Genomic DNA, 27350 nt, shown 5'->3' with positions numbered 1-27350 from the left:
GTGGTGCAGGTTCCAGGAAATAGCAAAATATACATCAGCAAAAAACGAAAACCATGTCCATCCACCCTAATAATTGTTGGTCTGACCCCCGTCTAAAAATATTCAAAACCAAATTACTTTCAATAAACTTGCATAGAGAAGCACATGTATTAAATGAAAAACCCATAATGTATAAATACCCAATAAAGCTTTTTCAGCATGCATACAAAGGAGCTAATTTCTTAAACACATTAACAAGCTAATTTATTTTCCGAGTCATATATTTAGAACACTTATATACATCAAAAACATTATTATATTTTTAAAAATCTTAAATTGATCACTAATTTGGGAATTTGATAGAGTGATGAACAGATGAGTGAAAAATGTAATAACCCAATTAAGATAGAAACTCTTGAGCATGTTGAGTAAAAAACTCAATTTTCAAAAAGTTATCTGGAGCTCTGCCTCTGTTAGTACAATTGAGAAGACAGCGGTCATACAGCCTGGAGCAGGTAAACCAGGTGATGACCTAAACTCATTACATGATCCAAGTGAGTGCATTACCATAGCTACCTTTTCTTACTTCACCTAGACTTGTGTGATCTGTGACCTGAACGGACAACTTTAACTAAATTGATAATAAACCTAAAACGTGTATGGCCAAGAGCAAATCAGATAAAGCCCCCAAATAACTCCAATACTAAGCATGATGAATTTGTATGACCTATGCCATTGTGGAGTGAGTGAGTGAGTGAGTGAGTGAGTGAGTGTGATTTTAGCAATATTCCAGCAACATCACAGCAGGGGGACACCAGAAATGGGCTTCACACATTGTACCCATGTGGGGAATCGAACCTGGGTCTTCAGCATGATGAGCGAAAGCTTAACCCCTGGGCTACCCAACAGCCTCATTGTGGCCAAATAATCCCCAACATAACAGGACCACAGTGTCAAGCATCTGGAGTCGGTTACTAAGGATTAATACGACAGCCATTGTGAGCAATGTGGTCCTGTACAGCAGCCTGCATGGTCAACAATACCCATCTATAACAACTGGTTATGAATCAAATCATCACCTGGGAAAAAGGGGTCAAAATTACCAAAATCAATTTTTGTCATCGCCAATCCTACAGAAACAGCCCTGTGACAGCTGAGACTTTCAACAACTTATTGTCAGTGGCATCTGTGACCCTACTCACAGAATTCTTGTGACGTCACATGATGTCTCCGACATGACTACCACAATGTTAACCCTATTAACCCCATGCTGTGCAACTAAAGTACTCACGGAAATGAAAAAAAAAAGTTTTTTCGATCTCAGATTTTAAATAAATGCAGTTAATATATAAACATTCAAACAGCTCAATTAGTACTAATTGGGCCTTGGCACAAATACAGCGTATCAAAGGTTTTATGTCTTTTTACACGTAAAAGTGTGTAAAAATATGAACAAAGCAGACTATTGTGAAACTGAGCATAACCAGGTGTTAATAGATCAAGGTGAATGTCCATGACCTATGACACCTTGACGACAGGTGAAAACAGGTGCTTGAAACCCATGTCCATGTGATTTGTCAGTGGTTAGTGTTTTGTGAGTGGCATTGTGGGATAGTGAATCATCGTCAAAATATCACAATGTAAAAGTAACATATTCCCTTCTCAAACAACAACTTACATGTCATTAGTATTATGTACATAAACATAGCTGTTATTTTTTCCAGGCTAATTTGCATAATGCCTATAGCCTGTTTCTGCCATGTCAATTTGGACTTAGTTTTATTTTTGAATGTTGAACGTGCCTACAAATTACCTCCTGTAAAGTACATTTTGTATTGAGCACTGAGATAAAACTAGCAAATCCAGACTAGTACTTTTCCAGTTGTTTTGTTATTTCGTATTTACATCTACGTAATGCTTTGTGTCAATTATTAAATCCAGCAAAACAGGTTTTTTTCATTTCCATGAGTACTTAAACTGGCCAACTCCTTCTGTAGTGAGTCAATGAAAGTAATAATGTTAACCCTATGTACCCTACGCTGTGCAACTAACTGGTCAACTCCTTCTCTAGCGAGTCAATGAAAGTAATAATGTTAACCCTATGTACCCCATGCTGTGCAACTAACTGGCCAACTCCTTCTGTAGCGAGTCAATGAAAGTAATAATGTTAACCCTATGTACACCATGCTGTGCAACTAACTGGCCAACTCCTTCTCTAGCGAGTCAATGAAAGTAATAATGTTAACCCTATGTACCCCATGCTGTGCAACTAACTGGCCAACTCCTTCTCTAGCGAGTCAATGAAAGTAATAATGTTAACCCTATGTACCCCATGCTGTGCAACTAACTGGCCAACTCCTTCTCTAGCGAGTCAATGAAAGTAATAATGTTAACCCTATGTACCCCATGCTGTGCAACTAACTGGCCAACTCCTTCTCTAGCGAGTCAATGAAAGTAATAATGTTAACCCTATGTACCCCATGCTGTGCAACTAACTGGCCAACTCCTTCTGTAGTGAGTCAATGAAAGTAATAATGTTAACCCTATGTACCCCATGCTGTGCAACTAACTGGCCAACTCCTTCTCTAGCGAGTCAATGAAAGTAATAATGTTAACCCTATGTACACCAAACACAATCTCAAGCGAGTCAAAGAACAAGTCAACTAAGGATTTACCATATGACAAATTTTTGTTTGTCTGAGATTTTGTATCGAGACATCTACAGCTTCATACAAAACTAGATATTTTTAAAAGGAAAACTATCAGCCTAATTATTTTTATTAAAAAAAACCCCTTGCATCCACAATGTAATTTTGACAATGGTAATTCAACCAGTCTGACGCCAAATAATTGTTTTCAAGAATTTTGAGGGATTTTTTTTTCTGTAGCGAGTCAAAGAACAGGTGCAACTTACTGGCAGTAAATATGGCAAACACCATCTGTAGCGAGTCAAAGAACAGGAACATGATGAGCAGCGAGGCAGAAGCTCCGAGCGGCAGGAACATGGCTTGACACGTGTCGATGGTCTGCATCTCTGTTTAGAAACAAACAGGCATATATAAGTGTTTGAATAACTAAATGTCGTTTAACACAGCCAGCAGTATTTCAGTATATGACAGCAGCGGACAATCAAGCTTGGACCAGACAAACCGCTGCTCGATATCATGATTGCTTGTTAGTTGTTTGACATTAGTCCGCAATATTCAGCTGTTTTACGGAACACCTCAAGGACAAAACAAAGTCAGAGCCAGACAACCAGTGACTGACAGTATGAGCAAGGTACCCTCGTGTGCGATGACACATCGGCCAGATGATTATATTAAATATAAACAAGAATAGCATTTTAATTTGACAATTAATTTTTTTAATGTGGTCTAAACATGCAAAATGGAGCAAACCTTTTTTCAGCCCCCACTGATCACCCCCACAGCTTCCAAAAACTGCATGTTTAGACCATAGATAAACTGTATATTTTTTATATTTTACAATACAATATATTGAAACAATTATTTTCTCTTCAGAAATGCATTGTCTTCATTAAGGCCAAATACGGTACCACAACTTCACAACTGGTTTGGCCCATGCATGTGCAGATGCGTGACAAGTAACCGTCAAGGTGATGGACTGGGTACTTAAAATACATGCTGCACGCAAACAGTGGTTTGGCCCATGCATGTGCAGATGCATGACAAGTAACTGTCAATGTGGGTATAAAATGGTTCATTCCAGATGCAACTGAACTGCACTCAAGGAAATTGAAAATCTGACGTTATTAAATAACTTTTATCTCTTATTATCTATGTGATCACTCAATAATGACACTGTGTATATGTAACAGAACTCCTATCCAACAAATGTGACAAGTAACATGACTAACTTATTCATTCCCCAATATATTTAACACAAATCAATAAACTTTGTATCCCATTCCTGCAACAACAAAGCACATGTTAGAGCCATCAATTTCATGGAGAGTAATACCAAGATTCAAAGCCCAGGACAAACAAGGTTTCCCTCTACAATAATTGCTTTGAAGTCTGGACTACCTGTGTCCCCATGGCAACCAGTGTTGTTAAGGAGGGTTGAAAGGGGTGATGTGAGGTTCACTTACGACTTTCTGCCTCCACCCCATTTGGCTGATTGACATAGCAGCCATTCTTGTCTTTTTCCTTTTCCTTTTCTTTATTTTCCTTCTCTAAGTTGAGCGACCTGAAGAAAAAATATCACAGAGATGAACACGCAACCATGTTAACATCTCGGTCAATGCAGGTAAAATAGTTTAATACAGGTGACACCCGCCAAGGGACCCTCATGATAAACTAGATGCAAAATAAATTTGACTTATGTGTGATTCTAATATTGCTGGGGGAGACAGAATATTTTTCCGTCTTGGTTTCAAGTCATAAACTTACTTTGGACCCACAACTAATTTTTTTCAGGATCTAAAAAAAATTTGTTTATGGATCATGTTAAATAGTCAGTATTATTAGACCAGTCTAAAATGGTTCATGACTATAAAACAACAGGGAAAATATGCCATGAGAGAAATGAGAACAGACACAGAGTGAGTGAGTGCGTGAGTATGGTTTTACGCCGCTTTTAGCAATATTCCAGCAATATCACGGCGGGGGTCACCAGAAATGGGCTTCACACATTGTACCCATGTTGGTAATCAAACCCGGGTCTTCGGCGTGACGAGTGAACGCTTTAACCACTAGGCTACCCGACCGTCCCGAACAGACACAGAGCGAGTGAGCGAGTGAGTGAGTGGGGTTTTTATGCCACTTTTAGCAACATTCCTGCAATATCACGGCAGTGAACACAAAAAATAAGCTTCACACATGGTACCCATCTGGAAAATCGAACCTGGTCTTTGGTGTGACGAACACTTTAACCACTAGGCTACCCCACCGCCCAAACAGACACAAAAACACACTCAACTATGTAATAGTTAAAGTGAAAGAAGTACTTTCACTTTTATTACATAGTTGAGTTCTTTCAAAGAAGACACAATTTCTCCACACGACAATAGTTAATTTGGCATGGCATGATATGACTGATTAATTATAGTCAATGAAAAATATTGGTTTGTTAGGATAAAAAAAAGAGAGTCTTGGTACTCAGGCACTGCCGAAATCAACATAAAGTTCACCGCACACATCGTTTTTATTTCCCTTTAAATTTTATTTTTTTTAAATCCTTAAATAGTCCAAGTCCAATGGTAGTCAAATTCTGTATTCCAGTATTTTAATCATCAAGGAATATATTTATTTAGGGAGGCCCTTTCCCAGGTTGGTTGTAAAAAACTGTTTATTTGGTTACACACACTATATTTTAAAAAACCCATTGCCTGACAACTAATTCTTTTATTTTTTTTAAGCCTTATCTTCTTTTGAGTAGTAAATATCATTTAAAATAGTAATATATGCCTCATAACTTCATTCTCCGGAAAAAAAAAAGGCAGCACTCATCAGTTGTTGACCTACCCACAAAATTGAAATGAAATATTCATAGACTATCCAGACTATCAATCACTGAATCTAGCACTCAAGGACAGAGAGAGCACGTGGTGAGTGACCAGTGTCAAGGCAGGACAGCCTCCTATCCACAACCTGTGAAATCGCTTTCACATGTGCTGCTGGCAAAGTAATTAGTGACATGCACAGTGATTAAGCTGAACCCTACATCTACTCAGATCTCCGTGTAAACACCATGTGACCCCTGTCAATGGCTGACATCAATCAGGTAGATTCCCTGCATCAATAGCCAGCTGCCCTTGGTGATGTAAGACATGGGTTAAACTCATTCAGCGTGTTTATCAGTCTCGGGGTCGGGACGTTTTATCTTGTTCATCTTCAATGTAGTACACTTTGATTACTCAATACTGGTAGACGTAGATTCCTAGGATTCCACCGTGCTTAAAGGGTTAAGATCATACACTCGGGAGAAGGGGAAAAGGATTCCACAGTGATTAAAGGGTTAAGATCATACAATTTTATGGATAACAACTTTTTTAATACTGTAAAAAGCGACATTTCGGTATAGATCCTTATACCGTAGTCAAGCAGGACTGAACGAGGGACATAGTACAGTATATAAATAGTAGGGAGGATTAACAATAGAAGATGCATACTTGAGTTTTATCCTTCTGTTGTCAACATTTACTCTGTTATCCCACTCTTGTATGCAATTGTTGTTACTGTTAATCCTCTACCGTTAATCCTCCACCCACTATATATATTCTGTACTTTGTCATCATTCCCCGTGTGCGACATACGCTTGCAGTCGGGAAGCGCACGTTAAATCTCCAATATAAGTAAGTAAGAAGTCCTTCATTCAATCCTGCTTGACAACGGTATAAGGATCTATACCGAAACGTCGCTTTTTACAGTATTAAAGAAGTTGTTATCCATAGAATTGTGTCTACCTTGTCACCTATCAACTACTAAGTAATGCCTATCAAACGAGATCATACACTCTGGAGAAGGGGAACAGGACTCCACAGTGCTTAAAGGGTTAAGATCATGCACTCGGGAGTACACACACGTTCGAGGCAGACCAACCAAGTCAGCAAACCTGTATTAGTTACATGGCAGTCATATAGCTTGAACACTGCAGAGTGATGTTAAACACAAAACATTCAAACTCAGTTTTGACCTAAGTAGTACCCCGCTAGCCACTAACCTCCCACACTTTTACCTAAATACTGTAGAACATGGATATAACGAACTGCAAGGGACCGGAGAAATCAGTTTGTTATATTCGTTGTTCGTTATACACGTTTTCACTCGGAAACGTCTGCCATCTTGGCTAAAACAAAATACAATACACATACACGTTTCCTCACGCATCTACCAGTGATTCAGTTAAAAAGTACCAACATTTTAATGCAATGGTCGGACGAATTTGTATCTGAAGTCATTATTTGATCAGAATTAAGATTAACATAATGCAAGTTTAACTAGGTTGAATTGTCATCAGTAATTGTGTTGATTCGCGTCTGATTGAGTACAGTCAATTGTCAGTGACACTTGACACTGAGTGAGATTTCTCAGTTCGCTATACACGTCACTAATTAGTGGTAGATGGGCTTGTCGGTGATCAGACATCACTTCGCTATATCTGTTAGTTCGCTGTAGCTAGTTCGTTATATACATAAATTATATATGGATATATAGGAGATAAATCAGGGATGTTTTAACAGTTCGTTGTATCCGTTTGTTCGCTCTATCCGTGTTCGTTATATCCGTGTTCTACTGTACTGTGAAAGATCTCTCTTATTGTGTACACATCAAGACCTGAGTTAACTCATTTGACAGTGTGGTGAGGACACAAGGAACACTATTCCCTGAAACATATTTCAACATACAATAACAGTTTCAAACTTCATTTCCACATTAAAAGCTGTAAAACAGGAATCATGTTTCAGTTCGTGACAGACCAAAAAACACTTCGCTTTACCTGAATGGCAATTCGTAATACCGAACACAAGCAGAAATGATCTTTCTTCTCTTTAACAGATAAGCTGACCTAGCTAAAACAAGCTTACAAAAAGGATCCCTTATAAGCTTTTAGTAAACACCTGTTTGTGACAACCGCATACATGTATAGCTATTAACCTGCTGGGAGACTAAGTTCCCACCAACTAGCTACAGACAGACCCTTTTCTCACAAAGAAACACCTGCACAATAACTGAGAAGGTTCCCCTGTCAACAGGTTCTCAGCGTCGGATACACGGAATCCTCACACTTGTTAAGGGATCTCTAAACTCAACTGTCATTTCTTTTCAGGTTCACTGACTTGGCTGATGCACTGTCATCATATCCCAATTGTGTAGATCGTTGCTCATGAAGTCAATCACTGGATTGATGGTCCAGACTTGATTACTTACAGATCACAGTCATATAACTGGAATATTGCCGAGTGCTGCTTTAAACAACACACAAACAAACAAACTCCTTCCCGTCAAAATAACTCATTATTGGGCATTTCAGTATCGTGTTGTTAATCCTCGAGACTTGCCAAAGCCGTCATTCATTTCATGTCCATGATTATACGTGCTAAAACTATGTAAATATTTGTGTGGTTATTTTTTATTACATGTGCCAACGGTAAATATTCTGAACAAGGAGACAGAGATACCTGCCCCTTAAACTTCTAAAACAATATCTGACATGTCCTCTTTAGAACGATGTTATGCTTAAAAAAACCTTTTTGTTTACTTGTTAAACATCATCAAATATAAATAAAAATACATGCCAAATTAGCCTCTAGTCAGCATCATAAATGGATAACAGAGAATGTTTCCGGTCGAAATTCTCAAAGCATGTCAAGTGAAAGAGCAAATGAGAATGACAGTCAGCAATAATACAGCTTTCATTTCTTTTGGTTTATTTGTAAGTAGGGGTGACTATTGTCTGGAAATAACTATTGCGATAACTATAGATATTGAAAGAAACTTTTGTGATAACTATTGATATTGCAAGCAACTCTTGCCATAAATAATAATAATTTAAGAAAAAGAAACTTCCACAGTACCATGTGTAAATTACTACCACTCATGATAAAAAGAAAACAAATCTGAACAGCATTGCATGTATTTTAATGATATGGTAAATACAATCGAAACTATCGTTATTCCTAACTGAAATCAATACTATTGATCGGAAACTGATTCAACAATCGATTTATTGACTTTAAGCGCTTACCAATAGCAATGTAACGATATTTTGATTTATCGTGACACCCCTATTCGTAAGATTGACAATTCACACAATTTTCCACATTTTCACAATGGATAATATTATCAATGACACTGGTTATATAGAGAATGATAATCATGATAATGGCTACCGGTAATAATGGTTTATCATGTTCATAAAGAGAATAACAATGGTAATATTATCACTGTTGTACAATGACAATGCATTGCATACAGAACAATGGGTAATATCACCAATGACAATGGTTTATATCTAGAAGACCCTACTCATACACTTGAACTTACAGCATTCATTCATGATGGCAAGATTACACGTAAGTCACCCCAAGGCTCTGGCTTTACAACATAAATCCCTCAACAGATAATCCTGAAGCCGAACTGTGTTGTTTCTTGTCTTATAATCGCAGGAGTGTGAAAATACCGCACAGACAGGTCTAACCTCATGTACTTCAGTCAGAGCATATTACAGAAAGTGACATTCACCTGGAGTGAGTGACTGAGTTATGTTTAACGCCGCTTTTAACAGTATTCCAGTCATATCACGGCATGTCAGCTTAATGTGGGAGGAAAGCCCGAAGTGAAGCAGGTCTCAGACGTTTACCACTTCGGTGAAACCCACAAGCACGGGTATGGTGCTGACAAACCTAGAAACATAATCGGGGCAAACGGTGATTTGAACCCACAATCATAGGCGTCTGGCATGCCTAAGGGACGCAACTCCGCACAGCAAATTACACGCTCCTGGAAATATCGCAATCATGTATGTTTGGAGGACACATAACCATGATAACAGCATTTGTATGCACTAGTGGACAGATTTGTTTACTTCTACATGAGGTAAAGGAAACATAATGTTATTTTAGGACTAGGTTTCAAACACATCATGTGAAGCAGTGTTTTAAAATACCCACCTGTCCAACAGTCCGAGAGTCTATTTTGCTGACTAATGGTCAGTTTTGAAAAGTTGCACGCCCGATGGTCGGGGGTTAAACTTATTAAGTTGACAATCCACCAGTTTGTTATTTTCTGAGAATTAATATTAACCTGTACGATTCTTATGTTTATCCTTTTGTTACATTTGATCCTTAGACTAGAAAATACTGGACTAGCAACATTTTATCTGGTCTAGTAACGCTGCAATGTTGCCAGTCAGGTCGTCTGACTGAAATTTTTGGGAATTTTATACACAGCATGATATTAAGAGCACTAATCCTTCAGAGGTTATGAAAGTGTCAAGCGGCTGTTAAATTCTATTATTACTTGCCCATGAAGAGATCACCGGTTTAATAAACATACAGCTGTAATACACATTGTGTAATACCACCACACAGGCGTATATCTTACTGCAAACATTCATTTCAGATTCTAAAGCTGCAAAGATACATTCGTACAATGTACATAAACATTAAAAAGCTCTCACCAGACAGAAAATTATCATGTTTACATTTTAACAGTTCATTTAACACCTTTCAAATACAACATGTTCGATTAACACAAAACACTTCTGCCATACATCCATATAAACACACAAGGTTTATTATCTACCTGTGTTTAAAACTCATCTAGGCTGCACAAACAGGAATTGATCAAGTAGACAAACACAACACATTGTCCATAATGAATGCCTGGCACAGCGCAGGATATAAAGCCTTACCGTGCTTACCAGCACAGTGTTGGATAAATGATTTAACAGATAGCATGGATTTAATGGTGACTTGCGGTTGGCTTCGCAATGTGGTATAAATAATGTATTCACCAGCACTGTGTTAAAGGTTGATTGGCACTGCGTGACATAAATGATTCACTATTCAGAGTAGTAAATGAGACGGTGCTGATACATGAGCTCCATCAGTAAGTACATATTGGTGACACGTTGCTGTATAACCTTGGTGCGTGAAAGCAGATGTTACCTCATATCAAACAAAACATTGTTGTCACAAGGCCAAAAAAGTTAACACAGCATGTGAAACCAGCTTATCTGGTTTGTGCACCTTTTGTATCTTCAATCTCTGGTACATCACGTGCAGTCAAGCCATGTCAAACTTTGATGTGACGAATGTACGCTTGTCAATAATAAAAATCTTGGTTCCTGCGACACTGGCGACATGTGACATACCCTGTAGCAGACACCTTCAGTACTGTACGGAATTTGAGCATGGTCTATATGAGATCATAGTCAAAACGAGATCATGGTTTATATGTAATCATGGAATATATGAGATCATGGTATATACAAGATCATGGTACATACGAGATCATGCTAGATATGAGATCATGCTATAGACAAGATCATGGTCTTCATGAGATAATAGTCTATACAAGATCATTATTTATACGAGATCATGGTATATATGAGATCATGGTCTATCCGAGATCATGGTACATACTAGATCATGGCAGATACGAGATCACGGTATATACGAGATCACGGCATATACAAGATCACAGTATATACAAGATCATGGCATATACAAGATCATGGCATATACAAGATCATGGTATATACAAGATCATGGCATATACGAGATCAAGGCATATACGAGTTCATGGTATATACAAGATCATGGCATATACAAGATCATGGTTTATACAAGATCATGGCATATACAAGATCATGGCATATACGAGATCATGGTACAATGATCGCTCGCTATTGCGCTCTTCGATAAAGCGCTACTTCGGTTATTACGCGCGGTAACGCATGGCTCCCAAAATTTATGTACACTTTTAATACTGAGAGTTTTACACAGACATTATTGTATTGTTGTTCGTTGTTTATTTGCACATAACGCTTCTCATTGCATAATCAACGGTTTATCGCTGAATGGAGTTCTAATAATCTGTTTGAAAACATCCGCGGCAGGTCCCGGAAATACGATTGTTCTACTAGTTAACTTTTCACACTATACATCCTTTGATCTTAGAAGCGCATGCATGCAATAAAAGAGAACCACAAGTGAAGTTTATATTCTTAATTAGTGGGCAATCCAATTTAAGGCTAAACTGTCACACACATGTAGTTGCTGTCACAACACGGCGGTCATTCATTTCGTAATCGCGCTTTCGTAACATCGCCTGTTTTTTCCCCGTAGTTATAACAAGCGATTTTATTGGATTAAAATTTGTTTCTAATGACGCTTTCTTGCCGAAATCTGCTACAAGTTTCGTGATTGGTCAATTTTGAGCACGTGACCTCAGGCAGCCAATCAAGCTGTGATACAAAGCTCGTGTTTGATAAATTTCAGAAGTTAGCGAAAGATTTTTTGTTAAATCGTGTTATTCTGAACGTTTTAAGCAGGAAATCACGATATATATTAAAAATATGGAACTTTGCGAATGTATCGTGCTAGGTTACGAGCTGTGACAAAGATTTTTCATGCATATATTTTTGCATTAAACCTTGTGTCCGAGCCAAGAATTCAAGGCGACGAAAGCCGAGATGTCATTTGACTTACATTACACGCGATCGCACGAAACGATGGAAATAATAACTTAGATGTAAGTTTGATTACTTTTAGATATATTTTTGTTGATTTTATTTATCACTTTGTATAATATATTTAAAGATTTGCTTAAAATAGTCATTATTTTGCTCTTTGACATGTTCGATGCGGACCCGTTGTCGAAATGTGTGTCCGAGAATTTTATTTTCAATAACATCGCGGGAAATAGTGAATAATTTTTTAATTTATTGATAAAAAATGATAAATTAGAATGGAATACGTATTTCAGACATTGTGAAATATGACAGATTTAATAAATGAATGATATTACAGGTAGATCTAGGTCCATAAAAATATATACTATTTTGACGTGACGTGAGATAAACACATAGGCCTATTGATGATTTGAGATTTGCCGAGCGCGCTCCCCCGCCTCGGCCTCGGTTAAACGGCTCATCGTCTATAACGCCCACCAATTATTTGGACCCCATTGGTAGCGCAATAGCGAGCGATCACTGTATATACAAGATCATGGCATATGAAGATCATGGTATATACGAGATCATGGTACATCATCATCATCATCATCATAATAATTTCCTACCTGAAACTGCCATAGACGATGAGTAGTATGGAGATGACAAATGTTGAGAGGCGGGACGTATCCACAATTGAAAAGGCACTGCAACAAATGAACAAATATAATTAATCGTCAACAACCACTTTTTAAATCTGTCAGGCATATTGATATTTGGGGTAATTAAGAAACACCTCATTTCAATTCTTCTTTGAAACAAATGTTATAGCTGACGTTACCGATTCAATACATTGTTACACTAAAAAAGCAATCATGATGTAGTGAGTGAGTGAGTGAGTGAGTATGGTTTTACGCCGCTTTTAGCAATATTCCAGCAATATCACGGCGGGGGACACCAGAAATGGGCTTCACACATTGTACCCATGTCGGGAATCGAACCCGGGTCTTCGGCGTGACGAGCGAACGCTTTAACCACTAGGCTACCCGACCGCCCCCAATCATGATGTAAATGGTACACTTCTCTAAACAAGTTAAAGAACACCCATACTTAGAAGGCTGTGTTGCAATACCCACCAGCGATGACTTTAGTTACATGAAAACAATCAGGTGTTCATCAGCTTGTTTTGAGTAGTGCCAACTCTAAGGACAGAATGACTGAACATCCACCGATGTATCGTTCAGTACAGACTTGGAGCAAGGCTAATCAGCTCCACCAAGCTAGAGTTCAGCTGTTTGTTTATAGTAAGATGAGACCTGTGAATTGGGGAGTGGACATTGGCATGTCTGCTGACCATGGGCTAGTGACTGCTGATGAACTGATGACAGTTTTATTACTAACCAAGATCCTTTTGGATAGCAGCATTCCTTGCGAAATGCACAGGAGTAAGTAAAGATATACTCCAGAGATTGTTAAGCTAGGTTTTTTTTCTGGTAACTATATTAGAAAGACACCAAACATGGAACACCATTCTGATGAAAACAAGGGTCTCCACTGTCTAAAGATATTTATATACAAAATCAATATAGCTCACAGTCATCAGGACCAACAAAATAGGCGGCAGTCCAAACGTTGTCATGGAAACAACAATATTCCAGTCAGTACACAGGCTGTTGGCAACACAATAACATGGACCACTGCCTTATATTTCAAATGGAGCATTGACCAGAAGTTTACACCTTCAAGCAATTAGCCAAACAAATATCCTATATAAATAAAAGGCCAAGTTTTCAAATTTTTAACATTTCCTGACTTTGCTGTTCCTTCAAGGATGTGACGGAAGACGTTTGTTTAAATAGGGTTTTAGTTTGTTTGTAGTGGTAAAGGGTGAGTATCAAGAGTTGGATGTGTTGCATGGGCGGATACAGAGGGGGGGGGGGGGTGTGCACCCCCCCTTTTTATTTCGAAAAAAATTCTTTATTTCTGTATAAATTACCACCAAGACAATAAATAGATCTTAATTGTGCACCCCCCCTTTTCAAAAAAGCTGTATCCGCCCATGTGTTGTATCTGTATTTGTTCAGCTCGACACCGAAAGGACGAAAATCAATCATATTAAACTTGATCATAACTGTCTTAAATGGCTAACAGCAGAATCATTATTCATTATGAAAAATATGTCCTCATTGTCATATGAATTGGATGTCCTGTAGCAGGGATTCATGTAGTCGTGCTCAGAGGTTGATATTTGGCCTTAAGTCTGCAGCAATTGACAGTAAACACTCCCAATTTGAATTTAAAAAATCCTAAAAATTTACAAAAATAAGAACACAAAACAAAACAACTATTTCCCACTAATTCTCCCAATTTGCTTGCCAAGGGAGTTAATAGTCAGGAATTCTAGATACAGCTCTGTGTACACGGAACTTGTTAAAACTCAAAAGGCTGCCAATCATGCTGATAGCTCACCTAATTATTCGAAACCAAAGAAATCATTTGTTGAATCAGATCATGATAACTCTTTTGGATAATACATATTCATTTGTTTACAAAAGAAAAAATTTATGATAATTTTGTTTTTCATATAAAATGTCAATTAAACATATAGTTCCATAAATATTCTTTCTACATATTTTGTTTCCAAAAGAAGTCAGGCAAATGACAATGATAATTATTTAAGACCCTAAATGTAAACTAGGGCCACAAGGGACTAGTCATTTATTACAGGTGTGGAAGGGTCAGAGATTTTTAATGTACTGAAGTACTGAAAGTAATGACCATCCCCTAATGCTGGTCATCATTTTGGATGACCCTCCCCATGTCCTTGCACACTTTTTTCATGACCCTTTCTCTAAAGACAAATTGTAACAACAATTTCATATTTAAGTATATAATATCTATTTGTTCACGATCCTCCTAAAAAATGTATACATTTTTGGTGACCTCCCCATTCCCTCTGAAACCCCAACCCCAATAATAACTTACCGATCCCTAAGAAAAATCAAATATGGACGTCTGATGTTTAAACAAAACTATGCATATCTGATATATAGCTCGAAAAATATACAGTTTATCACATCAGAGCAAAAACATCATTTCAACACATGATAGTGGACAGCTCCATTCCAACAACGACCGCCCGGAGAGCGGAAGGTCCGGTGTTCGATCCCCGACCACGTCATACCAAAAGATGTTGAAAGATGATACTTGTTGTTACCCTGTCTGGCGCTCGGTATTAAGGGGCTAAAACAAGGACTGGTCGGCTCGGAGTCAGTATAATGTGTCTGAGTGGGGTATTCATGTTAAACTGCGGCATGGTATCTCAGTGTGCTAGCACTATAAATCGGCATCAGTTTGGACTAGTACAAGCAGCCACACACATACACGTGCATGCACGTCGCTATATAAGTGCAATAATCTTGGACGCGACGTTAAACCACATTTCACCTCACCTCACCCCATTCCAACAGCTACTTCTGTAGTGCAAGACTCAATGGGCCTCAGCTAAGCCAGCACAACAGACACAAGCTAGCCTGGGCAAAATGATAAACAGGTTTCCTGTTTTCTACTCCCGCCAAACAGACTCATAAATCTCCAGAGAGCTATGCAGATTTACCACACGACCTTTTGAATATGATCATGCCGAAAGCAAGTCATTATATTATGCAAATATTATGCTTATGTCTCTCAATGTTGAAAATATTACAAGGACAATGTGATGTCGTTTGATTATGTCAGATTGTCTGGTTATACAATCCAACAGTGGCAATTAAACAGCCTCATAAATTTCCCAAGAGCTGAGCACATTAATCACCGGACCGTTTTAATATGATCATGCAGATAGCAACTCACTCTATGTAGTATCCAAATTTAACGCCTATGTCTCTCGACATGCTCAATGTTGAAAATAATAAATGGATGCCATTGACAAATGGATCTTGTGCTTATTATTAACATCTAAACTTTTCAAGTGATTTTGAAGACTGTTGATGAACGTTATGATAAAAGTCTCACAGAGCAATTCGTATAGTTAAAGACAATATTTCTCTTTGCTTTTTTTGTTCATTTTGTTTGTTTGTTTGTTGTTTAACACCGCACTCAGCAATATTACTGCTATAATGATGGCAGTTTGTAAATAATCGAGTCTGGACCAGACAATCCAGTGATTAATATCATGAGCATCGATCCACGCAGTTGGGATACGATGACATGCATCAACCAAGTCAGCGAGCCTGACCACCCGATCCTGTAAGTCACCTCTTACAACGAGCATTTACGGCAAGCATGGGTTGCTGAAGACCTATTCTACCCCGGATCTTAATTTTTTGCTCATTTTAAAATTTTACTGAACAATGTCTCAAGAACATGAACATGTAGTTTGATTGCATTGAGATTTATTATTGTAATCAATTGTTATTTTGAATGAAATGGATGATTCAAACGTTCAGATGTCGAAAACCAGCTGCCACTTCTGAAGTACAATCGTGGCTTAAACCTGTCAATCATGAGGGTCTGCAGGATGATAATCCAGCATGATAATAAGATAATAAATATTACAGAACATAACACATGCATCATAAAATGTAACCTTTCATTTTCACTTTTAATTCAATTCAATTTGCAAACTTGGTTTGAAATGAACAATTCAACAATGTTAAGAAATTAATCCTAACTGAATACAAGCATTGCAAATTTCTAAATATGTGAAATGTGTGTCCCTTGCAACCCTCGATGACATCACTGCAATTAACATTTCAAACCCAACCCTGGTTCAACTATTTATTGACAGAATGCCACAAACTCATATACAACCACACAAAGCTTCAAAGAGCCCCCGCCTCACATTAAAGCATTATATTTGGTTGAATTATTTCGACCTTATCGTGATGTCTCATAGAACTGAATTAAGCATGAAATATTACCTTAATGCAAACTAGGGATTTAAATATCTCTTTCTTTCATTCATTAATCTTCATTTATCATTTCCATCATTCTAAATTCAATTAAATCCAATTCAGCTCATGGAATCAGGACACTATGCAACTGAGACTCTTAGTCCAGACTCCAATGTATACAGCAGCCATGATATAGCATGTGCTAAATATTCGATTTGGGAAGAATTTTGCTCCCACTGTGGGTGAAGAACTATGTTCAGTGAACAGTGAACCATGAACTGTAAATATGCTATGTCTATAACACATGAATATTGCCAACTGTGGAATAACAACAAACAAAACAATGTACAGACATGTTAAAGATTTGACAGGGCATATTCATTTATAACACCCGGCTACAGGTCCATGTAACTCAGAGGCTGCCATCATATTCTGCATATGCATGGAATATTAGAGTGTGTCGTTAATACAAAAAAATCTCAATGTGAGACATGTTGTTGATTTTAAAATTTGGTGCTCACAATAAAAAAGATAATAATTTGGCTGACCCAAAGATCTGCATTGACCCCTTCCCCTCCCCCTCCCAGCTAAGGGACACAACTCTGTACAGCATGACAATAGGTGAACTGGTTGTTCTAGTGTTACTGGGAACCTACAGACATTTTTTGTTTGTTAGTTGCTTAACTCCGTATTGAGAGGCATTCCAGCAATATAACAGCACTCTGTAAATAATCGAGTCTGGACCAGACAATCCAGTGATTGTCACCAAGAGCATTGATCTAAGCAATTGGGACACGATGACATGCATCAACCTAGTCAGGGATCCTGATCACCCGATCCCATTAGTTACCTCTTACGAAAAGCGTGGGTTGCTGAAGATTAATTCTAACCTGAATTTTCACAGGTTGACATGACATGGGGCACAGTGCACTTTCACAAGGGATCTATGCCGTTAGTAAATATAAGGCCACATTGTATAAGGTCTTTGTCGGTAAATTTGCTTCAGCCTGTACTCAAAATTTATTTTTTAGATGAATGCCCTGCACATAATTGAGTTGGAAATAGCAATCAGCATTTGTGTGTGTACATCTGCAAGCAGTTCATATTTCAAAAACACAATCATCAAGACCTACCAATTTAAAAACAGCGTTAGAAACAATCATTTTCAGTCCATTAGTCCTTATGACAACATCTAGCAAATCCCTTAAAAATGGCACATTTCTACTAGTGCTTATGATACCTTAATTATTGGGCAGATTGGCAAGAGCTATAGGACCAGTGCCAGTTTCTATCACTGAACAGTACATACAACTGGGTCACATTGCCCAAAACAGGTAATTTTTAATGATGGCCCATCTGATGTTTCACAAGGAGGCCTTGTTTATGGCTTTCACGATTCCCGAAATAAGTGACAACCACCATTGTTTATGATGGTTTATCAGCCCTGATATTGTCATGGGACCTGGTTCATTAATCCTAGGAACAAACTTGGCCCACACATGCTTCTGAGCAAATCTGGTTGTCAATTATTTTCACAGACCATGGTTATGTGAGACGGTCACTCATAATTATTTCAAACAAACTTGAAGCTCTTGGTAGTTTTCTTATAGAACCAAGAGCATACAGTTATCACTATTCCACTAAAGCTCTTGGTTATCACAGAAGAATGCAAAGCCACAACTTTAAACCATATAGAGCTTATCAGATATTGTTAAACTTTCTCCTCCCATTGAGTGTGTTTGCCCGGTATTATGCTGTTTTTTTCTAAAATAACAAGCCTTCTACACATATTGAACAAAAAAAAGCTAAGGATTATGAATTTTGGGTGGACATTTTTCGTAGAAAAGACAATACACAATTTCATGAACATATCTCCAAACAAATTTCATGACACCAGAAATGGGCTTCACACATAGCATACATGTGGGGAATCAAACCCATGTCTACCATGTAAAGAGCCAACACTTTAACCACTTGGCTACCCCACTGTGGGATAGGTTCAACTTACTGTTTTGTTGGGGAAGAATTTTACATGATAGCATTAACTATGCGCTTTGTTTGTTTGTTTGTTTGTTTGTTTGAGTGTTCTTTAACTCCGCACTCAGCAATATGCCAGTTATATGACAGCAGCTGTTAATAATTGAGTCTGGACCAGACAATCCAGAGATTGACATCATGAGAATTGATCCACACAATTGGGATACAATGACATGCATCAACCAAGTCAGCGAGACTGACCACCCTATTCCGTTTGGCGCCTCACACGACAAGCATAGTCGCCACTTAAGACAAGCATGGGTTGCTGAAGACCTATTCTAACCCGGATCTTCATGGATCTTAAAGGGCAAGTTCACACGGAAATGAACCAATTTTTCTTGTACTTTTTCCACATTAAAAGTGTTAACATAGAAGTGTCATAGACAAAAATATAAAAACATCATATTTAATTAACATATTTTTTGCATTAAAACGATTTATATTTTTCACATTAACCAAGTGTTCTATTTCCATAACAAAAACACCATGGCTTATGCCCCTTGCAATATGACGTCATTGGTGCCAATTGATAAACATTATGACGTCATCATGCTTCGTTAGAGCCGCTTCACGTGGTGTAGGTACAGTTTTGTGATTCTAGCGTCTCAGATGCCAGCCAGAATTTTGTTATGCTGACTCACCACTGCGCCGGAGTGTGTCGTAGACCATGTTGTTTTACCGCAAACTGGTCCTTGATATCTTTTGCGTTGAGAATAGACAGGGACCCGGTTGAATTGGCACCAATTACGTCATAATCTAAGGGGGATAACTCAGGCCTATTTCGCTCGTAAAACGGAGGCCTCATAACGGCATATTATTTTAACACTATTGTGAGCTTCCTACTTTCACTGTGAAAAAAATGAGTGTATATTTTCAAACACAGATACTAACTAATTCTAAAATTGCGTTTTGTTTAGAAAAAGAAAGAAAGTGATTTTTGCGTGTACACTTCCCCTTTAAGACAAGCATGGGTTGCTGAAGACCTATTCTAACCTGGATCTTCATGGATGTTAACGATGTGCAACTTACGATATTGTGGCTGCCTCTGTCAACTGTTCTTCACCCATGTTGGTAGACACCACCTCCTGCAAAACACAGATTCACATATATCAATGTCAGGGCATTCTACAGAACATGTATATGGACAATGTATTTATCATCCAAAACTGGCTCCCACAGGAGATATCGCTTGGATGAGATCAAGCAATATCTACACTGTAGATATCGCTTTTGCGATATCTACACCGTAGATATTGCTGCAATGAAATGACATCACAATGCTTTGCAGACCATTGTGACGTCACTGGTTACCATGATGTCACAATCAAATGACATCACTAATGGCTCTGCTACTGAAGCTGTTTGCAGTACTTTTTACACTGAAGACACTGCTAATTACTGTCTACAAATTGAAAAAATTGAAAGAATGATGTTGGCTGATAAATAAAATCTCACCCACGTGTCTTTTGATATCAAATATATCAACACTCGTTGATAAAAGTGGCAAAAATCCTCGGCAAGCCTCGGGTTTTTCCACTTTTATCAACTCGTGTTGACATATTTGATATCAAAAGACACTCGGGTGAGATTCTCTATGTGTACACACTTTGTAATATTCCAGTTATATCAAGGTGAGGTGAGGTGAAATTGGGTTTAACGTCGCGTCCAAGATTATTGCACTTATATAGCGACGTGCATGCACATGTATGTGTGTGTGTGGCTGCTTGTACTAGTCCAAACTGATGCCGATTTATAGTGCTAGCTCACTGAGATACCATGCCGCAGTTTAACATGGATACCCCACTCAGACACAGTATACTGACTCCGAGCCGACCAGTCCTTGTTTTAGCCCCTTAATGACGAGCGCCAGACAGGGTAACAACAAGTACGATCTTTTAACGTCTTTTTGTATGACGCGGCCCGGGATCGAAACCTGGACCTTCCGCTCTCCGGGCGGACGCTCTACCACAAGACCACGGAGGCGGTCCATTCTACAGAACATGTATATGGACAATGTATGTGTACACCCTTTGTAATATTCCAGTTATATCAAGGACACATATAACGGGTTTGATAAATGAATGAACCATGTCGATACGATCAAGTGGCCAAATCTGATGAAAATCCTACAGGTCTAATCTTGAACATTTGGATTGCCTCCCTTTGTGAACCAGTCTTTGTGTGTGTTGTTATATTGTTAAAGGCCACATTCAGCAATATTCCAGCTATATGACGGTGGCCTGTGTTAGTAATCAGCTCTGATTCGGACAATCCAGTGATTGATATTATGAGCAACGATCCACACTTTCGGGATATGAGTGAGTGCGTGAGTGAGTGAGTAGGGTTTTACGTCGCTTTTAGCAATATTCCAGCAATATCACGGGGGGGACACCAGAAATGGGCTTCACACATTGTACCCATGTCGGGAATCGAACCTGGGTCTTCAGGGTGACGAGCGAGCGCTTTAACCACTAGGCTACCCAACCGCCCCTTTCGGGATATAACATGCAGTTAACCAAGTCACAGAGCCTGACCACTCATTAAATTCAGGTGCCTCTTACCGCATACATAGATTGCGGGGGACCAATTCTAACCCCAAGTCCCCACAAGGTCAGACCTCTGATGTGAATGACCCAATGGAGACACATAAGGCCACTTACTGTAAACAACACAATATTAGTGCTGTTGCCATCTTTTTAACCCTCCTTAAAATCAAATTTGTAATTTGTCTGTTGCCAGGCCAGATGCCAGTCTTATAAAAAGTTAAAGATTAGAGGTTCAACAATCACTATTTAACCACTGTCAAAAACACAACAAAATGGCTTTCATGTTGGCCTACGACATACACCATTTCTTTGCCGAATCTATAAATAGATACACCTCTTAAGACGATACAAAGTGCTATCTCAACATAAGCATTATTAGATAATGGTTACGAAAAAATATAATTTCTTAAAACTAATTGTCCCTAAACCTGGTATCATATGCTAAAAAAAAAAACATATGCAAAAGTTCATAAAAATGAAAACTAATTTGAAAAGTATAATTCTCCATGACTCTTTTTTCAAACTTTAACAAATATTCTAATGTGAAATAACATCTGACTCCAACCACAGGCACAGCTTTAGCACTTAACATGGCAACTCAAAGCTCCAAACTTGTCACTTCCTGGTTACAGTATTTTCATTCTCAAATCACAGGACATAAGCACACATAAGCACAATACGAGATTGGATCAAATCATTGCCACCTTCTTTATCAGTTATAAATAATGCTCTAGCAGCATGCATGGAATGAATACATGTGACTACTCCACGATACACATCACACACACAATAGAAGGGGCTCACAGATCTAGATACACCAAGGTCAAGGCAAGATTATAACCAAGGCTTTGGGCCCGAGACAAGCTCTTGACATGCTAAGCAGACAGGTGTGACTTGACTCTGTAATACTGTATTAAGTCTCAAACAACTGTTGACATACACATTTTTAGATGTGTAAGTTGCATGCGATAGAAAGTCTCAGGTCACAAAGTTTTCTCAGCTGGCTTGGACCATGTGGATTGTTTTAAGCGATCACCGATAGCTTTGTCATGTTGCATAAATTCTGATTTAGAACAAGAAACATGGCATCCTTAGTGTATTATAACTTCAATGTTAATCCTTTTATTATTTCAGTGTATGTATGATTTACAGAATGGAAATAAATTGTTACATTGTCGTGTTCATGACCACAAATTCTCTATAAGCTGAGACAGAAAATCGAGTGCACACTGATCCAATTTGTCTGGGGTAATAATAGTGCGCTTTGAGCATGATATTTAGAATGGAAAAAGCGCAATACAAATGGACTACTACTACTACTACTACTACTATCATTATTATTTTATTTATAATATTATTATTATTATAATTATAATTATAATAATTATTATTATTATTATAATAAAGTGTCTTTTTTCCCCCAGCTTTCTACAGAATATTTCTAAACATCTCTATGAAATTACAGCATAACATTAAAATTCACACTCTGAGAATGTTGTGCATGTCTAGTATTCATAAAATACTTCTGCACATCTTAACATAAGAACACAGCACATGAACACATTTGGATTTCTGACCAATCAATGGCGATACCTATCTCCCAGCTGACACCATTTCCTGCTGCCAACACCAATAGAATTTCCAAAACAACAATTGAACAAACATCTGTGTACCTAGCATTCTCAATAAATCAATTTCTTAAAACATTCATATATGCGCACCGTGCACACACATACACGGTATATATTTCTTCCAAATAAATCAGGCAAGCCTCCTATGTAAAATCATCAGATGAGAGTAGAATGATAAGAGTTGAAAGCACTGGTAGAAGTTACATCGAGGAATCTAGTAGGAAGTGACAAAACAGGACTGGCAACTACCGACTCGGTCATCGCTGGAAATAGCATATCAGCTTGATTGTTTACACTGACGATAGTTATACAAGGTTTTATCTAGACCTGCACAGAGGCCGAGTTTCAGCCCCAAGTCGGCAGCAAATGTCAGTGAAAAGTCCCAAATTGGAACTAAACATTAACCAATTCATGCTGTTACATTTAAAACTAGTGTTACAGCATTGTACGGTGATTTGTATTCACCGATAACAGGACCAATGTAGAGAAAAAGGCTTTCATGCCTAGCTTAACATTATTACCTTGACTACAATGTTAGCATTCAATGTTAAAATAACTCTGAATTTAGGAAATAAGAGCTGTAAATTTTCTTTTGAGCAAAATAACATTTTTTTCAAGTTTGCTTTCCAAGGGCACTTAGTTTGGACTTCTAGAATCCCTATATATAGAATAGTCATATTACCATATGAAGCCGCACAACATTCTCTTAACTGAGGTAACACATAGTTACAAGACACTTTCTCCCTATTGTTACCGGTAAGAATCGACAATGTAATCTATGAAAACTCGACACCTGCCCATCATAAAATGTACAATGAGAAAAAAACTAGTTGGTGAATCTGTCTGTTGAATTAATAACTGCTTGGGAACTAATGTATGTACCACATAGTTTCATATTACATGCCATCAATAAATATACACATATCATTTAGTAACAATACACGACCGCACAACACAGGCACAAAATATTGTGTTGCAGCGATGGTGCAACGCTTTGTTGCAGCTCTGTCTTACATCTAACAAAGAAGACATTATACTGAAAACAAAGAAATCCATATTACTGTCCAGCTGTCCCCAATTATTGATCATATATCCTAACATAAATCAAATTATGTCTAAAAAAACAAGTATGTTCAGTATGAACAAGCCATCTTGTCAACATAGGGATTGTTGCTTCAGGAAAGAACACCTAATGCAAAATAAACGATAAATATATAAATGAGCCATAGGTACAGCAATAAGAAGATACATGTAGGTAATCTATCACGCTACCTTTACAAATCTGCTGTGCTACATTCCTTTAGCCACAACACTGAGAAATGGGTCAATGTAGTCATATGACCAAAACACAGACTGTCAACAGTCGGAGAGTGGGATTCTGTGAATGCACAGTTGCACACAGAATGTTTTTATACATATTCTCACAAATGAACTTACCATGATCTATACTAACAGATCTCACTGAATATATGCGCTGGACGAGAGAGGTATTTCCTGACTTGTAGGTAAACAAAGACCACTGCAGCCCTCCATGTGCTACACAGGCTTGGGATTATGGGTAATCTATATTTAGCTAAAGGTTGAGTCCAATAACTAAAGGGGTGTAGGGTAATAAAAACAAACTTGGTTTCAATAACAAACTCCAGACCATAAATGTGAGGGTTACTTGAACAAAGTATATTTACACTGTTAAGTACTAATGATAAAACTATAAATAAACTACTTCAAAATGTAACATTCTTCAAGTGATGAACATCCTTCCACCCCTTTGAAAATGACATGAACTGGTCTGTAACAGCTGACCTGACTGCACTTCAATTTCTTCCTTTTTGTCTAGTTAATAAATAGGCATGACAAACTATTGATTAATTCATGAATAGAAACATAAGCCCCCCAAAACTGACAAGGGGGATGGATTAGTAAACAAAGTAGTTGTTACCTAGGGCATATTCACACATTTATGATTAGCCAGCCTTTCTAGCATGGGGCATACCCTAAGCTGTGTCTGGGAATTGTCTTTGTGTAAGTATGTACCAAGGGTCAGCCCCGGAGTGGCCTGAGGGGACAATTATCTAAGTTATCAGATCAAGGTAGATAGTCAATTTCAGAGATTGCTATTCAAACAAGAATGTATCTGCCATTTTTATAACTGTCATTGAACTTGTCACCTGGGTAGAACTACTAAAATAAATATTTTATCATACAATAATCTTAATTGCAGTCCAGAAAGCTGAATGTTGAATATCTGTGACATTTCTTTGTGATGTTTAAGATCTCAGTTTGTACAATGGTAACCTTTCCTTCAAGTTTAGTTAATCGAATGCTAATCAATAATTTATATTGAAAGAAAACACACTCCTTTGTTGTATGAGTTGTTCATATCAACCTTAACATCATGAATATAACAATATGATCAGTTAACACTTACTTCTACTGTATAACGCTGTTTTAACATGCCAAATCAATTTGGGTTAGGTCAAATATCTCTATTTTCATTGGATGAAAAGAGTCAGCACAAGGAACAATACTTTAATTACTCTTTTATCATGAAGTGAGTGAAAGAAATTGCTCTGGAATGACTGAATGCAATCATGTTAATGCTTTTATGAAATGTATTTATTGTACCTACACCATCCAAACAAACACTGACTTTCGAGGTGGTGAGGTGAAATGGGGTTTAACATCGCATCCAAGATTACTGCACTTATATAGTGACGTGCATGTACGTGTGTATGTGTGTGTGGCTGCTTGTACTAGTTCGGACTGCTGCCGATTTATAGTGCCTAGCCCACTGAGATACCATGCCACACTCAGACACAGTTATATGACGGCAACTGTAACTAATCATGTCTGGACCAGACAATCCAGTGATTGACATCATGAGCATCAATCTACGCAAATGGGATATGACGACATGCATAAACCAAGTCAGCGAGCCTGACTACCCGTTAGTCGCCTCTTATGACAAGCATGGGTTGCTGAAGACCATTTCTCTACCCAGATCTTCACAAGTTGCAGACAGTTTCATGAAAGATTATTTATTTAATGAGTGAGTGAGCTTTTAGCAATATTCCAGCAATATTACAGCGGCGGACACCAGAAATGGGCTTCACACATTGTACCCATGTCGGGATTCGAACCCAGGTCTTCGGCATGATGAGCGAATGCTTTAACCACTAGGTTACCAGACCGCCCATTTATTTAATGAAGAGAGGTCCCTTAATTCATGTTGAATGATCCCATGTTTTATGAAAACCTCCCCATTATTCCATGAAAGATTACTTCTATGATGAACTACGTACACTACTTCCCTGAAGACTACCAACAGTTCTTTACGTCACAGATGCAGCTCCAGACAGACAGATGGCCAGCAATGAAGAACAAATGCCCAACTCCTTACAAGATCACAAGCAACTTGCTCACACCATTCAGGGTAAGTTCAAGTTTAGCAGCTCCCAAGGTCAATAAGATCAATGATGTGTCTGCAGGCGACAAAGAACTGTCTGCCACAGGAACACAGCCTTAACAGCACCATGTGGGGATGACACATGACCAGTTGTCATGGCGGTCGCACAAAGCCAACCAAAATGTCATCACATAAACAGCAGATGCTGACAGGGGCACATGCTTCCAGGCATAAATGACTTAGCACACTTGTTTGTGTTGGTGGTCCTCTTGTCAAAGGACACAAGATTAGATTGAACTTTTCGGTAAATTATAAACCATGACTTGCAAAACAAAAAGGTCTATGCTTATTTTCAGTTTGTGAATTATCTTTGAATGTGTGTATGTTAGTGAGTGAGTGGGTTTTGGGTGAGTGAGTGAGTGAGTGAGTGAGTGAGTGAGTGAGTGAGTGAGTGAGTGGGTGGGTGGGTGGGTGGGTTTGGGTGAATGAGTGGGTTTTGGGTGGGTGAGTGAGTAGGTTTTGGGTGAGTGAGTAAGTGAGTGAGTGAGTGAGTTTTACATCGCTTATAGCAAAATTCCAGCACTATCAGGGCTCAGGGAATTGAACCAGGCCTTACAATTATTAATGAATATGTCTTGTCATGGGGATTTAAACATAATTTAATATATAATGCATATACTACACCAGAAATGTTAAGGGCCACCCTATTCTTCAT

At 38.2% G+C, this 27350-nt stretch overlaps 1 protein-coding gene across 2 annotated transcripts in view; it reads right to left on the bottom strand.

Annotated features, from left to right (window-relative positions):
- Positions 1-27350, bottom strand: part of LOC124133352 (signal peptide peptidase-like 3) — a 68096-nt gene that overhangs the window by 13171 nt on the left and 27575 nt on the right. The window contains exons 1-5 of one of the 2 annotated variants that reach the window (XM_046497726.2): positions 24667-24767; positions 20082-20137; positions 12750-12827; positions 4091-4188; positions 2894-3013 (exon numbers count right to left, since the gene is read on the bottom strand). In XM_046497726.2, coding sequence (XP_046353682.1) covers positions 2894-3013; positions 4091-4188; positions 12750-12827; positions 20082-20137; positions 24667-24669 — 355 coding nt within the window. In that variant the 5' untranslated portion in view covers positions 24670-24767. Of the gene's footprint in view, positions 1-2893; positions 3014-4090; positions 4189-12749; positions 12828-20081; positions 20138-24666; positions 24768-27350 lie in introns of those variants that run through there. The other variant, XM_046497727.2, reaches the window with a different exon arrangement.

This window comes from Haliotis rufescens, unplaced genomic scaffold, assembly GCF_023055435.1.
Source record: "Haliotis rufescens isolate VD_foot unplaced genomic scaffold, xgHalRufe1.0.p SCAF_21, whole genome shotgun sequence".
Classification (NCBI taxonomy): Eukaryota; Metazoa; Mollusca; class Gastropoda; order Lepetellida; family Haliotidae; genus Haliotis; species Haliotis rufescens.
Note: the sequence above shows the minus strand (reverse complement) of the source record. Positions and strands in the feature narration are given on the sequence as shown.